General features: G+C 43.4%; 1 protein-coding gene across 6 annotated transcripts in view; it reads left to right on the plus strand.

The window, feature by feature from the left end:
- IL12B (interleukin 12B) overlaps positions 1 to 9,599 on the plus strand; it is a 118,608-nt gene extending 109,009 nt beyond the window's left edge. For 5 of the 6 annotated variants that reach the window (XM_073567857.1, XM_073567856.1, XM_073567855.1 and 2 more), the window contains 5 exons: positions 433 to 544; positions 1,538 to 1,731; positions 4,864 to 5,018; positions 5,906 to 6,027; positions 9,330 to 9,599. In XM_073567857.1, coding sequence (XP_073423958.1) covers positions 433 to 544; positions 1,538 to 1,731; positions 4,864 to 5,018; positions 5,906 to 6,027; positions 9,330 to 9,429 — 683 coding nt within the window. In that variant the 3' untranslated portion in view covers positions 9,430 to 9,599. Of the gene's footprint in view, positions 1 to 432; positions 545 to 1,537; positions 1,732 to 4,863; positions 5,019 to 5,905; positions 6,032 to 9,329 lie in introns of all 6 variants that reach the window. The other variant, XM_073567860.1, reaches the window with a different exon arrangement.
- Positions 9,600 to 15,112: the final 5,513 nt, after the last annotated feature.

The following is a 15,112-nucleotide window of genomic DNA, read 5'->3' on the forward strand; positions in this document are numbered from 1 at the left end:
TGCAAGGTGGTTTTATTTTCATAAATTTCATAAGAATCGGTAAGAAATAACCCGTGACATGTCCGATTTCGTGCCATAATCAAGAGATGTTTTATTACCATACCCGCTAACAGTCCTATGACAGTGCAGCAAATTTGGCCGACAAAGGGGCCTGGCCCAGCAAAACCTAGTGCCAAAAGTGGACAATTTGGGGCTGTTTCTGTAGGGGCCCTGTATGCCACATGCTGGGGCGGTGCAGATAGCTGTGCCATGTGCATCGACCCTGAAGCTCGCACTGTTTGCTGAACCGTGCAATCAAAAATTGGGCACGTTTACAACAACTGCGGACCCCCAGAACCCTATAGATGTCCTCTTTGGAGGCTCTTTAGCACTTCCAGTCCCATGATGGTTCTGTAAGTTTAATTATTTTAACCTTTTTTTTTTTTTACCCAGAAGTAAAAAATCCAATAAGTTGTATCATGAAAAACTACAGCGGCCATTTCACCTGCTCCTGGAATGGGACAAACGATCCGAATGTTGAGTTCTTCTTTGAAGCTTTGAACAAGTAAGTGTATGTGTATCCCACAATAGTGGGATTATTGGTGAGAGCTTTGTTTGGCAGGTTATCGATGAGCGCAGCCGTCCGACTGTGGGTCTAAGGGTCCCCACCGACAGCTGCAAAGGGGCTATAATGCTGTCACTTTGGGTGATACCAGATTTTGCATTGGGGTTGCTCTTGTTGGAAAGTGGCCATAAAGGGGTCTTCTCAAGTTTGGAAAATATCCCGTCTGTGGGATAGAGGATGACCTTTTGATCGCGAGGGGTCCAATCTCTGGGATCTCTACTGATCCCAAGGACGTACTGGCCCTATTTTGCATTTTGACTGTCCAGAGTACTATGAAAGTTGTGGTGGCACACAGCACTATGTGGCGGCACACTCTATGACATAGGGGGTAACTTTTTGATAGCAAGGGGTTTAATCGCAGAGATCTCTACCGATCCCAAAAACATCCTGGCCCTGTTTTGCAATTTGACTAATCAGAGCACTATGAAAGTTGTGGTGGCACACAGCACGATGTGGCGGTACACTATATTTCATAGGGTATAGAGGATAACCTTTCAATCACAAGGGGTCCAATCACTGGGATCTCTACTGATCCCAAGAACTTACTGGCCCTAGTTTGCATTTTAAATGACGAGGTCAATATTAAAGTTGTGGCGACACACAGCACTATGGCACTATGTGGCGGCAAAAATCACTATGTGACGGCACACTCTATGTTGTGTCATACATGCTTCCATAAAAGGCCCTGCTTTTTTTCCCCCAATTTTTTCTCATGCCTGTATCTAGACTCCAGTTACATGAATGGACTGCAATACCAGTTATAACCTATGTACAAGAGTGGCGCCATTTCAGGGAAAAAAAAAATGGCAAATCCTTTTCCATAATACCAGACAGTGCCTTTAGGTTTACCAGCCTTTGTTAAGTTCTTTTAAGACCAATATTGAAGCTCCTTTTATTTTTTTATTACATTTTATGACTTTCTTTGATTATTAGTGACAGCACGGTCGCCTGTGGGAGCATCGAGAAGCATAGCACCGAAGGAAACCTGGTCCCCAGCTACACGGTGACATGTCATGACACTCACATATGTCGTTACTCAGAGGATCCAGGGTATTCTGTAACGCTGCACGTCTTGAATCTGTCCACGTATGAGCAATACAACCATTTCTTCACCTTGAGGAACATCCGTAAGTCCATTCACCTGACCGATAATGTCACTGATCCATTGTAATGAAGCTATAAACTGCTCAAAAAGGCAATTCTTTTTACAAGCACGGCCTCATATTTTTCCATGGACCATGTCTGGTATTGCAGCTCACTTGACTGTGGCTGGGCTGCAGTACCAGGCAAAACCTTTGCAAAACCATGGCGCTGTTTTTAAAAAGATGAATAAACAAGTCAGAGAGTGCCCCTCCCTAAAGCTGCAAACCAGAGAGTGCCCCTATCAACAGTACAGGACGAAGAGTACCTTTATTATCAGAAAGTGCTCCTATCAATTGTACATATATTAGAGAGTCCCTCTATTAACACTACAGACAAGAGACTGCTCCTACAAACAGTTCAAGCCAGAGAGTGCCCTTATTATTAGTACATATTATAGAGTCCCCCTATTAATAGCACATATTAGAGAGTGCCCCTATTAATAGCACACATTAGAGAGTGCCCCTATTAATAGCACATATTAGAGAGTGCCCCTATAATAGTACATATTAGAGAGAGCCCCTATTAATAGTGGATATTAGAGAGTGCCCCTATTAATAGTGCATATTAGAGTGCCCCTATTAATAGCACATATTAGAGAGTGCCCTTATTATTAGTACATATTATAGAGTCCCCCTATTAATAGCACATATTAGAGAGTGCCCCTATTAATAGCACATATTAGAGAGTGCCCCTATTAATAGCACATATTAGAGAGTGCCCCTATAATAGTACATATTAGAGAGAGCCCCTATTAATAGTGCATATTAGAGAGTGCCCCTATTAATAGCGCATATTAGAGAGTGCCCCTATTAATAGCACATATTAGAGAGTGCCCCTATTAATAGCACATATTAGAGAGTGCCCCTATTAATAGCACATATTAGAGAGTGCCCCTATAATAGTACATATTAGAGAGAGCCCCTATTAATAGTGCATATTAGAGAGTGCCCCTATTAATAGCGCATATTAGAGAGTCCCCCTATTAATAGTACATATTAGAGAGTGCCCCTATTAATAGCACATATTAGAGAGTGCCCCTATTAATAGCACATATTAGAGAGTGCCCCTATTAATAGCACATATTAGAGAGTGCCCCTATTAATAGCACATATTAGAGAGTGCCCCTATTAATAGCGCATATTAGAGAGTGCCCCTATTAATAGTGCATATTAGAGAGAGCCCCTATTAATAGTGCATATTAGAGAGAGCCCCTATTAATAGTGCATATTAGAGAGAGCCCCTATTAATAGCGCATATTAGAGAGTGCCCCTATTAATAGCACATATTAGAGAGTGCCCCTATTAATAGTACATATTAGAGAGTGCCCCTATTAATAGTGCATATTAGAGAGTGCCCCTATTAATAGTACATATTAGAGAGTGCCCCTATTAATAGCACATATTAGAGAGAGCCCCTATTAATAGTGCATATTAGAGAGTGCCCCTATTAATAGTACATATCAGAGTGCCCCTATTAATAGTACATATTAGAGAGTGCCCCTATTAATAGTGCATATTAGAGAGTGCCCCTATTAATAGCACATATTAGAGAGAGCCCCTATTAATAGTGCATATTAGAGAGTGCCCCTATTAATAGTACATATCAGAGTGTCCCTATTAATAGTACATATTAGAGAGTGCCCCTATTAATAGTGCATATTAGAGAGTGCCCCTATTAATAGTGCATATTAGAGAGCGCCCCTATTAATAGTGCATATTAGAGAGTGCCCCTATTAATAGTGCATATTAGAGAGCGCCCCTATTAATAGTGCATATTAGAGAGTGCCCCTATTAATAGTACATATTAGAGAGTGCCCCTATTAGTGCATATTAGAGAGTGCCCCTATTAATAGTACATATTAGAGAGTGCCCCTATTAATAGCACATATTAGAGAGAGCCCCTATTAATAGTGCATATTAGAGAGTGCCCCTATTAATAGTACATATCAGAGTGCCCCTATTAATAGTACATATTAGAGAGTGCCCCTATTAATAGTGCATATTAGAGAGTGCCCCTATTAATAGCACATATTAGAGAGAGCCCCTATTAATAGTGCATATTAGAGAGTGCCCCTATTAATAGTACATATCAGAGTGCCCCTATTAATAGTGCATATTAGAGAGTGCCCCTATTAATAGTGCATATTAGAGAGTGCCCCTATTAATAGTGCATATTAGAGAGCGCCCCTATTAATAGTGCATATTAGAGAGTGCCCCTATTAATAGTGCATATTAGAGAGCGCCCCTATTAATAGTGCATATTAGAGAGTGCCCCTATTAATAGTACATATTAGAGAGCGCCCCTATTAATAGTGCATATTAGAGAGTGTCCCTATTAATAGCGCATATTAGAGAGTGTCCCTATTAATAGCGCATATTAGAGAGTGCCCCTATTAATAGCACATATTAGAGAGTGCCCCTATTAATAGCGCATATTAGAGTGCCCCTATTAATAGTACATGTTAGAGAGTGCCCCTATTAATAGTGCATATTAGAGAGTGCCCCTATTAATAGTACATGTTAGAGAGTGCCCCTATTAGTACATATTAGAGAGTGCCCCTATTAATAGTACATGTTAGAGAGTGCCCCTATTAGTACATATAAGAGAGTGCCCCTATTAGTGCATATTAGAGAGTTCCCCTATTAATAGCACATATTAGAGAGTGCCCCTATTAGTACATGTTAGAGAGTTCCCCTATTAATAGCACATATTAGAGAGTGCCCCTATTAGTACATGTTAGAGAGTTCCCCTATTAATAGCACATATTAGAGAGTGCCCCTATTAGTACATATTAGAGAGTTCCCCTATTAATAGCACATATTAGAGAGTGCCCCTATTAGTACATGTTAGAGAGTGCCCCTATTAGTGCATATTAGAGAGTTCCCCTATTAATAGCACATATTAGAGAGTGCCCCTATTAGTGCATATTAGAGAGTTCCCCTATTCACAATTCCAGCTGAGTGTTCCCATAGACAGTACCAGGATAACAGTGTCCTATAAATCAGTGCCCACATCAGAGGCTGGAGCCGGCCAGCGCCCTCATGTAACATTGCTGCACAGTCGCCCGCTCTCATTTTCCATCACTCACATTTACCTATTTGCTTTTTATCTTCTAGTAAAGCCGGATCCGCCACAAAATCTTCACATCAGTAAGACGGACAACAGCCTTTCCTTACAATGGAAGTATCCCAATACTTGGTGCAACACCCCCTTATTCTATCCCCTCATTTTTAATGTCAAGGTGGAAAGAAAGGGCGCACCTAAGGAAGAGGTAAGGAAGTGCATTGCGAAAGTAGAGAAGGGCTTGTCCGGGATTAGAAAAGAAGAAGGTTTTTTTATTTTCTTAGAACAGCGCCCCTCTTGTCTATAGGTTGTGACTGGTATTGCTGCTCCATATTAGGAATTTTAAATGTTTCCTTTGAGTTCCAGCTTTTATTTAGCTCTCAGTGTGAATATTATACTGATACTGAATAATATATTTCTTTTACTAACTCACCCATAAGTATAATAATAAAAGTATATTGTTATTTACCTATCATTAGGATAGGTCATCAATATCTAATGGGTGGGAGTTTGATACCTCGTAACCCCAGCGATCTGCTGTCTGCTGCTCTCACGCTGACCGGATGTATAGCACTGTATGTGTATGGGACTTGGCTGCAATACCAGACACAACCACCACTAAAAGTGTAGCGCTTTACCGTACTGCGTGTAAACACCGCAGGTGTCCTGCACTTTCTAGAACTCCCCAAACTTTCCAATCAGCTGATCAGCGAGGTGACAAGAGTCAGAACCATTCATTTTATAGAATGTGAAAACCCCTTTAATACTTGGAAGTGGTGGGGGTCCGACCAATATAACATCTGAGATTCCAAAAAAAAGGGTTTCACACTCAGGTGTTTAAAAGACTTGAATATGGTGTGGAGGGGGGTCACAGCTGTCAGACCCCCCAGCATTAAAACAAACCAATAGGCATTGATGAGTTTTTGGAGCGGAAACTATTCAAAATCCTCATCAAAAGCTCAAAACTCTTCAAAAACTCAACAAAAGGGCTCAATGGAAAGCCACCCTTAAAGACGGCCTGTCTGACATGTACCGATATTCTAGGCTCCATCTTTGATGAATTCCTAAACAATTTAATTCTGAATTACTCCTTAGAAGTACCTGAATGTCCAACAGGAGGTCCTGCCCGTGGACTACAAGGACATTACACAGTTCTGTGTCCAAGCCAGGGACATGTTCCACGTTCACTCGTACTGGAGCAACTGGTCATGTTCCAAGTAGGTAAGAAGTCTTCTGTATCCACGTCTGTGACTGCCAAAATCACTTCTTCACCTGCGTTCGGACTAATGCTTTTCTTTGCAGTTTTTAACGTTTATGTAATATTACTTTATTTCTATTTGTGGGACAAGATGTTTGAAGTTTGCAGAGTTTTTTTTTTTGGGGGGGGGTTAAGCTGAAGCTAAGAGGAAACTCTCCAAATCCTCCACCAAATTTCAAAACTCCTCAAAAACTTTGGGTTTCTGCTCAGTTTCAGCTCCGAGTTTACGAAAAGTTATTGAAGCAGTTTTGGGTGACATGCCCACGTCGTCTTTTCCAGGCGGATTTCTTTCAGAATCCGCCTTGAAAAGTTCCTCACAAAATGAACATCTCAGAACTCCTCAAAAACTTTGGGTTTCTGTTCCAAAAACTCCTAGAAATAAAGTTTTCAAAAAGTTTTCGAAGCACTTTTGGGCTGCATGCACGCGGCACGATGCACGACCTATGTGAGTCTTTTAACGCTTCAAGGTTTGAAAATCCTGAATCGGTTAAAAAGAAGTATTGTTCATTCTAAGGTCATAGAAGTCGTAAGACCACCGCCAAAACCATCGACTTTTTCTTGAAAAGGCTTCGCCAGGGAAAAATTCAGAGGCTGCTAAAATACATTGTGTGCACATAGTATTGAGGAGGATTTTTGGTGCATTTACGCCGAGCCTTTTTGCTGACCTTTTGGAGAGGATTTTGGAGAGTTCTGCTCCAAAAACTCAGCAAAAAGACTCACCCAAAACCCTCCTGAAGTGTATGTGCACATGGCATATGTTAGAAGCCTCCGAAATGTTTTAAAATTCTTTAAATAATTCAGTGTGAACTCTTCTTTATGGTAGACCCTTTACTAATCCTCATTCTGGACATGCTTGAATAAATTGACGACTGTGTCCCTCAGTGGTGACAATAAGTGTGTAGGAACACACCAGTTTGACAAAGGGATCGGTACCACCTATCTGTCAATGTATTCTTGGTTTTCCAGTAGGAATAATAGAGGGACTATAGTTGTAAGAAAAAAGTTGTATTACAAAGCTGCACTATTTTATTCTTACTATGTACCTAAGAACTAATAGGCAGTAAGTTGCTACCTGCTGTGCCCGGCGCCCATCTCTGCCGGCAAAGACTGGTCACTGCCAGCAATTCAGCAGTTTCGACAGACCAGCAGCTTCTCTTCTAGTGTGACTGTTGACTTCATGATGATTGACAGCCGGCTCCCCGCTGCCTAACTGCGGGGAGCCGCTTGTCAATCAGCATGATGTAGAGAGTCACGCTCTGTCGACAGAGCAGCCCTGAAGAGGAAGAGTTACTCTCTCTGACATGGAGCAGCTGAATCGCCGGCAAGAGTGGTCAGTGACCACTCTGAGCTGGCGCCAGACAGATAGTTAGCAACTACCTGCCTGTTAGTTTTTAGGCCAATAGTGAAAAGGCTCTTCATTCTGAGTCATAGATGCGGTCCCAAGTTGGTCCTTAAGCATCAGTTGGCCATATAGGTAGGGGTTATCCTTGTGAGGAACCCTTTTAATAAGTACGGATTCTTACACTCAGGCTGCATTACATTATGTCCATCCCAGACAGGCTTGGACTGGCCCACGGGAGAGCAGGAGAATCCTCCGGTGGGCCGCTCATCTAATATATAAAGCTCAAAGTGTGTATGTGTGTATGTATGTGTGTGTGTGTGTGTATGTTTGTTTGTATGTCCGGGATAGGCATCCGCACCATCGCAGCTACAGCCACAAAATTTGGCACAGTCACACGTCTGGACCCCGAGAGCGTCCTAAGCTATGTTGTGAGGCGAAATTTTAACCCCGCGCGTTCCAATTCACCAAACAATGTTGCCCCTATCTACATACTGGGGGAAAAAGTGTGTGCGCGTCAAGCCCCGCCCCTCATTGTGATGTCACAATGCCCCTATTTGCATACTGGGGAAGCAGTGTGTGCGCGCCAAGCCCCGCCCCTCATTATGATGTCGCAATGGTTGCCATGGCGACGCTGATGTCATCAAAGGTTGCAAGCCCCGCCGCCGCTCATTATGATGTCATAATGGTTGATTATGAGATGGAGGATGTGTGATGAGTATATGGGCACTGGACTATGGGATGGAGGATATGTATGATGGGTATATGGGAACGGCACTATGGGATGGAGGATATGTATATGGGCACGTGACTATGGGATGGAGGATATGTATGATGGGTATATGGGCACGGGACTATGGAATAGAGGATATGTTTGACGGGTATATGGGCACAGGACTATGGGATGGTGGATATGTATATGGGCACGGGATTATGGGATGGAGGATGTGTGATGGGTATACGGGCACTGGACTATAGGATGGAGGATATGTATGACGGGTATATGGGCATGGGACTATGAGATGGCGGATATGTATGATGAGTATATGGGCACTCGACTATGGGATGGCGAATATGTATGATGGATATATGGGCATGGGACTATGGGATGGAGGATGTGTGATGGGTATATGGGCATGGGACTATGGGATGGAGAATATGTATGATGGGTATATGGGCATGGGACTATGGGATGGAGGATGTGTGATGGGTATATGGGCACGGGACTATGGGATGGCGAATATGTATGATGGGTATATGGGCACGGGACTATGGGATGGCGAATATGTATGATGGGTATATGGGCATGGGACTATGGGATGGAGGATGTGTGATGGGTATATGGGCATGGGACTATGGGATGGCGAATATGTATGATGGGTATATGGGCACGGGACTATGGGATGGCGAATATGTATGATGGGTATATGGGCATGGGACTATGGGATGGAGGATGTGTGATGGGTATATGGGCATGGGACTATGGGATGGAGGATGTGTGATGGGTATATGGGCATGGGACTATGGGATGGAGGATGTGTGATGGGTATATGGGCACGGGACTATGGGATGGCGGATATGTATGATGGGTATATGGGCACGGGACTATGGGATGGAGGATAATTATAATTTTCTATAACTAACCACAGTTTGTTACTATGCCCGGGCAGCGCCGGGCTCTTCAGCTAGTTGTTATATAAATTTGTGATTGAGGATATTGTCACATTTGCATGTAGCTGAATAGTGGGGCCCTGGAGTTGGTTACTGGTGGGCGCTTGGCAGGTCCCAGACATATGTTTTATGGGGAGGGGGGATTAGAATAACACAGTTTTATGTGTATATGCATCTGTGGGTTTAGCTCGTATATTTGCAGATCGAGCACTAAGGCTGACTATTTCATCTACTCTGCCATTAAATCACAGAAAGGAAGAAAACACTGGGAAGCAAAATAAGGAGAAGGATAAGAAGAGCAAAAAGAAAAAAAAGAGCAAGAAGAAGCAAAAGCAGCACAAACAACAATAACATAATAACCTAAAATGTGATAATCGAATGCGCACAAACTATTTCATAACATCCATCCTGGACCTCGCACAACTGCGTTGTTACAAGGACGTTCTATTCTTCAGATTGTCTTCATATATTTTCATTATTTATTAATTTACATTAAAGGTTTTATTCCATAAACTACTTTATCCACGGGGTAGGTGATTAATATATGATCACAGGGGGTTTGGGCAGCGGCGTATCTAGGGGGGGGGCAGTCGGGGCATTTTCCCCGGGCGCAGCCAGCAGGGGGGTGCAGTCGGGCCGCCTAATGCAACGGTCCGCAGTGTCCACCCTGGCAGCTGCGATCTGCCGCCCCCCGGCCTGGGAGTCGGCGATTCTCTGTGTCAGCTGTCAAGCTGACAGCCGGCGCAGAGAAGGAGCGCGTGCCGGCTCCCAGGGAACAATTGTACTGGCGTCGAAGCGACGTCAGCAGCGTGATCAGGTCATGTGATCACGCTGCTGACGTCACTCCCCGGCGCCCAGAGAGAACCCTGGTGGTAAGTGTGCTCCACTGTGGAGCTGAAGAACCACCGAAGATGGGAGATGAGGGGGAGTTAATGAGTGGAGATGGGGGGGGATTTGTAGAGGGCATGGGGGTTAATGTGTGGGGGCGTTAATAAGTGGGAATAAGGGTTAATGTGTGGGGGTGTTAATGAATGGGGGTGGGGGTTAATGAGTGGGGATGGGGTTAATGAGTGGGGATGGGGTTAATGTGTGGGGGGATTTGGAGTGGGGATGGGGGTTATTTAATGTGTGGGGGGATTTGGAGTGGTGATGGGGGGTCATTTAATGTGTGTGGGGGGATTTTGAGTGGGGATGGGGGGATTTAATGTGTGGGGAGATTTGAGGACATAAAATGAAGAGTATGTATGAGGAAACAGTATGGGGGATTGGTGCAGACAGTATGGGGAGCGAACGGGTTAATGTATGTGGACACAGTATGGGGAGTGAGGGTGATGGGGTGTGTGCAGACACAGTATGGGGAGTCGGGGGTATGTGTGAGCAGACAGTATAGAGAGTGAGGGGGTAAATATATGAGGAGACAGTATGGTGAACAGGTGGGATGTTAGAGGAGACAGTATGAAGAGGGAGGGGAACAGTGTGAGGTGACAGTATAGTGCAGATATTTTTATTTAGGAGCATTATAATGACACTTCTATCTTTAAGGCATCGTGTGGAGATTTGCTGCAGAAGACCGGAGAAGATGGAAGTCTGCAGAGACGGCTGGTGATGAGAAAACTCATCATGGGGTCTGGAGAAGAAGAAGAAATGGAGAACGACTTCAGAGACAACGTCATCTATAAGGTACCTGGATGTAAATGTTATTTGTGATGCTGACTAATTCTCATGTTTTTATTTATGTTAGGAACATTAAAGGGGTTCTCCAGTTTTATGCTGAGTCTGCTGTCATTCTATGTGACTGCAGACTTCTGAATTCTCACAGTGCTTGTATTGAACGCTGTCAGGATTCTCTCATGCCGGTAATTTACATACATGTGGTCACATGCTGACTAGACAGGTGTGGCCTCACTCAATGAAAATGAACAGAGCGAGACCGGGCACGTCTAGTCGGAATGTGGCCAGAAGTATACAAATCACATACTTGTGCTGACATGACTGTATATCGGCAAGGGAGAATCCTAAAAGTGTGCAGTGCATTAGTTGTGAGAATTCAGAAGCTGCAATGTCAGGATTCAGCTCTGCAGGTTCCAGTTGTCATCACATGGACACTTCACTCATATGCAATTTTCATAGTTATGGTCCTGTGACAACGAGCTTCTCATCCTGCTTCTCTCAGTTTTTTACTGAACATTGAGAGCATTAGGAGGAGCAGCTCGTGGGTACAGGGCTAAGTGTGCAAGTCGCATATGTACTTGGGCGGGGGGGCGCCGAACCGAATTCTTGCCCCGGGTGCCAGAAAGCCTAGATACGCCTCTGGGCTTGGGGCTGCTGATACCCCCCCAGCAATACAGAGAGAGCAAAGTCCCGTGTGTGAAGGATGTATTAGTGAGTATGTGCGATCACCTCTCACTACTGCACATGCTCAGTTCTGCTAAATTTACACAGGGGGACTCTGGGAGTCCCATTCTCATGATTGGAGCGCGAGCATACATTTATCTTACAGACAGGTGATGTATGCAGTACATTGGACAATCCTTTAAAGTTTTGCCTTTAATTTTCAATTCCAACTTTTTTTTTCTGTAACATCAGATGGCATTGCACTATGGTAATGCATCAACATCTGGTGGTCAAATGTTTAAAATCAGTTTTTTAATGTTAAAAATATGTCCTCCTTCCTTCAAGTTTTTTTGCCTCTTCATCACTCCAGCAACTCAAAACTGGAACCGATGCAAAATCTATACCAGGTCCCCCAAAGGTTACCTTTTTTATATGGCAGTGATAGCTTTGTGTTTCCACCAGCACCAAGGGGCACCAAGGACTGGGTGCCCCTATCGCTTCACCTCTGCCTTCCCTTACTACTGAAATCACCAACTTCTTATACGACGAAGTAAAGATATTATTTATAATCATTTTTTTTCTTTAATATTAGATTATCTGATTAAAGTTGTATTTTATATGTAATTTATGTGAAAGACATCTAAAGCTGAGCTGTACTCTATAATTTTGTAAGGATATTCAGGATACCTTTCTACAGATTGTAGCAATTATTTATACACAATTTTGCTCTGGTTTAGCAAACATTCATGAAAGATTTAACAATTTAATAAAAAAAAAGGTGTTGTGCTATATAATTGTTTTGTTGTATCAATAAAATGTAATTTAGCAACTTTTTTGTTTGGTGATTTATATTTTGCATAATATATAAATGTGCATGTCATATCATACATGTGGCCATTATAATTCTACTATTGGGATAGTGAAATCCACTAACATAGATGGTTAGTAGGTGCCATGAAACAGCTCACCCCGAAATTCTCCAAAAAAAAAAGATCAAACCATACAAGTCCGATTTATTGCTTCTCCCGATAGTAACTGATAGTTGCTTCTCGACTTTGTTAAAGATGGTCTGCTAAGGTTCCCATCAGTCTCAAGAATGGAGCTATGAATGAATGAAGGCCTTCAATGTTTAACCACTATACAGTGATCCGGACTAATAACGGGGCCCTCTTGGTTGGGTCCACGGAGTGGCTGCAAGCCAGAAGTGAGAGCCTGAGGCAGGGATGGCCAAAAAGAAATTGGGTCAGTATTAAAAGGGACAAAACTGGAACAGAATCATAAGAAAAAAGCATAGTCATTGGATCAAATACTAGAATGATAGACAAAAATCAATGTCAGGCAAGCCAGTATAAAAATCAGTAGGGTTTAAAGATCAGATGAGGTCAGAATCAGAGGCGGCACGTGTGGTTCATGGGACTACCTGAGATTGCCAACCACGGCATTTTAGAGCTCTGTTCTTGGGATTGGTGGTGGTACGACCGCTGCATTTTGGAGCCCTGTTCTTGGGATTGGTGGTGGTCCAACCACTGTATTTTAGAACCCTGTTCTTTGGATTGATGGTGGTCCAACCACTGCATTTTAGAACCCTGTTCTTGGGATTGGTGGTGGTCCAACCGCTGTATTTTAGAGCCATGTTCTTGGGATTGATGGTGGTCCAACCGCTGTATTTTAGAGCCATGTTCTTGGGATTGGTGGTGGTCCAACCGCTGTATTTTAGAACCCTGTTCTTGGGATTGGTGGTGGTCCAACCGCTGTATTTTAGAGCCATGTTCTTGGGATTGATGGTGGTCCAACCGCTGTATTTTAGAGCCATGTTCTTGGGATTGATGGTGGTCCAACCGCTGTATTTTAGAGCCATGTTCTTGGGATTGATGGTGGTCCAACCGCTGTATTTTAGAGCCATGTTCTTGGGATTGGTGGTGGTCCCAAAATTGGATCCCCCAACAATCCGCAAGTTACCACCTATTTTTTTGGATTCTTGATAACTTTAAATTTTGAGAATAACCCTATAAATCTATTGCCGCTTTTATATAAAGCTTTCGACAGAACTTCTCAGTCCCATGAATGAATTCACCCTTCAGTGATTTTCTTGGAGACAAGCCAATGTTCTCCTATAAATTTCACACGTGCGGCAGAACAAAGGCGTTTGGATTACACAATCATGAATGAAATATGGCTGGAGGTGAAAACAGGAAGTGGAAAATTGGAAAATATTTCAATAGTAAAGTCATACTGTCATATCTCTCTACTTCCTCCTATGACGTCCGTCAAATAATGCGACGGTGTAAAATAAATATTCATATATTGGTATGTTATCTCTTGTATTTACAGTATAGAACTGTGGCCAATTCAGCTCCCATAGAAGTTAAAGAGGCTGGAAAACCCCAATCTGCATCATTAAATTACATTATAGTCAGGGACTGGAGTGCAGAGGTATCAATGTAACCAAACAGGTCCTCCGGGATATGTCAGACTTGCATGCCATCAAGGTCACCTCTCTTTATGCCCATTTGTATACCATAAAGAATATACAGACCTATGCATTTACATTCATTGATACATATGCAACATTTTGACATGGCTCATTTCCCTTCCGTATGGTCTTCAATGAGCTGAACCCAGTATATCCTGAACAAAACTTCCCTTTCCAGCTTCCTGAAACAGATCAGAAGGGTGATGCATGTGAGGAAGCCATCACATCTGGCCCTGTCCTTAAAAAGACCACCCATTCCACAGCCTGTTGTGGCAGCTACCTTTGCAGAATCCGTGAAGGTCGACCATGTTTGGCAGGCTGAGCAGAAGCTGGAATTCGGTTGTGAATGGGATTGCGGAATCGCTGAGTTTGTGCGGAACATCCTGAAGGTCTTTATCCAGTGAAACCTAAAAAAATCCTAAACCTTGGGCCAGTAGGAGAGGCTGCCCTTGGCATGAGTATTCCCAGTCCACAAATTACTATGACTGTATCCATGGCAAGTGAAGGCTTCGGTTAGGTGGGAGAGCTCGTGCTGCAAGCCATAAATAGTCAGTGTCAGACTCCAGTCCGGCAGCTCCAGAATTCGGTGAGGGTGTTGTCAAGTGAAGGACGAGCTCGACTCAGAAACAGTCAAGTCATATCTGTACAAGTTGAGCTCCAGATAGGAGCGCTATACACAGAGACTATCACCTTCCATGTGCTGTCTGATATTACCATCGGTCGTCCAGAGCGGAGAACTCCGATGCCCGTTCTAGTCTGGAGACCCCATATGGTGCTTCATTGAGGACAGCTGAGAAACAAGAGATGTCTGGTCCCCATACATCCAGGTCAGCCAGCAGTGTAACCATCTCCACCATTTCTTCTTGTCGCCGAGTCACTTTGTGCTGATGCCTCTGAAGAAAGAAAAGCGGAGTCGATGTCCCCATACAGTCCTGGCAATTGTACTAATGATCTGCCCCCAGGAACCTCCCCACCTCATGAATGTGTCATCTTGGTGACAAGCCTGAAGATTGATTCTGTTCAGGAATCTTCAGTTTCTAGTAGGTCAAGAATGTCAAGGCGGTGGCATCTTCAAGTCTCTTCAACCCACAATCCTCTGAGGTGGTAACTGATCTCAACGAAGGGAGAGAGACTTTTCAATGCTCAGTTTTTGGTACTACACCCGTCTCGTCCTATGCTGAGGATGGCTTGATGGGGAGAAGCATTCTAGTTGAGAAGATGGTAAGA

The sequence above is a fragment of the Dendrobates tinctorius genome, unplaced genomic scaffold (genome assembly GCF_039654945.1).
Source record: "Dendrobates tinctorius isolate UK_male_01 unplaced genomic scaffold, ASM3965494v1 ptg000020l, whole genome shotgun sequence".
In the NCBI taxonomy this organism is placed as follows: Eukaryota; Metazoa; Chordata; class Amphibia; order Anura; family Dendrobatidae; genus Dendrobates; species Dendrobates tinctorius.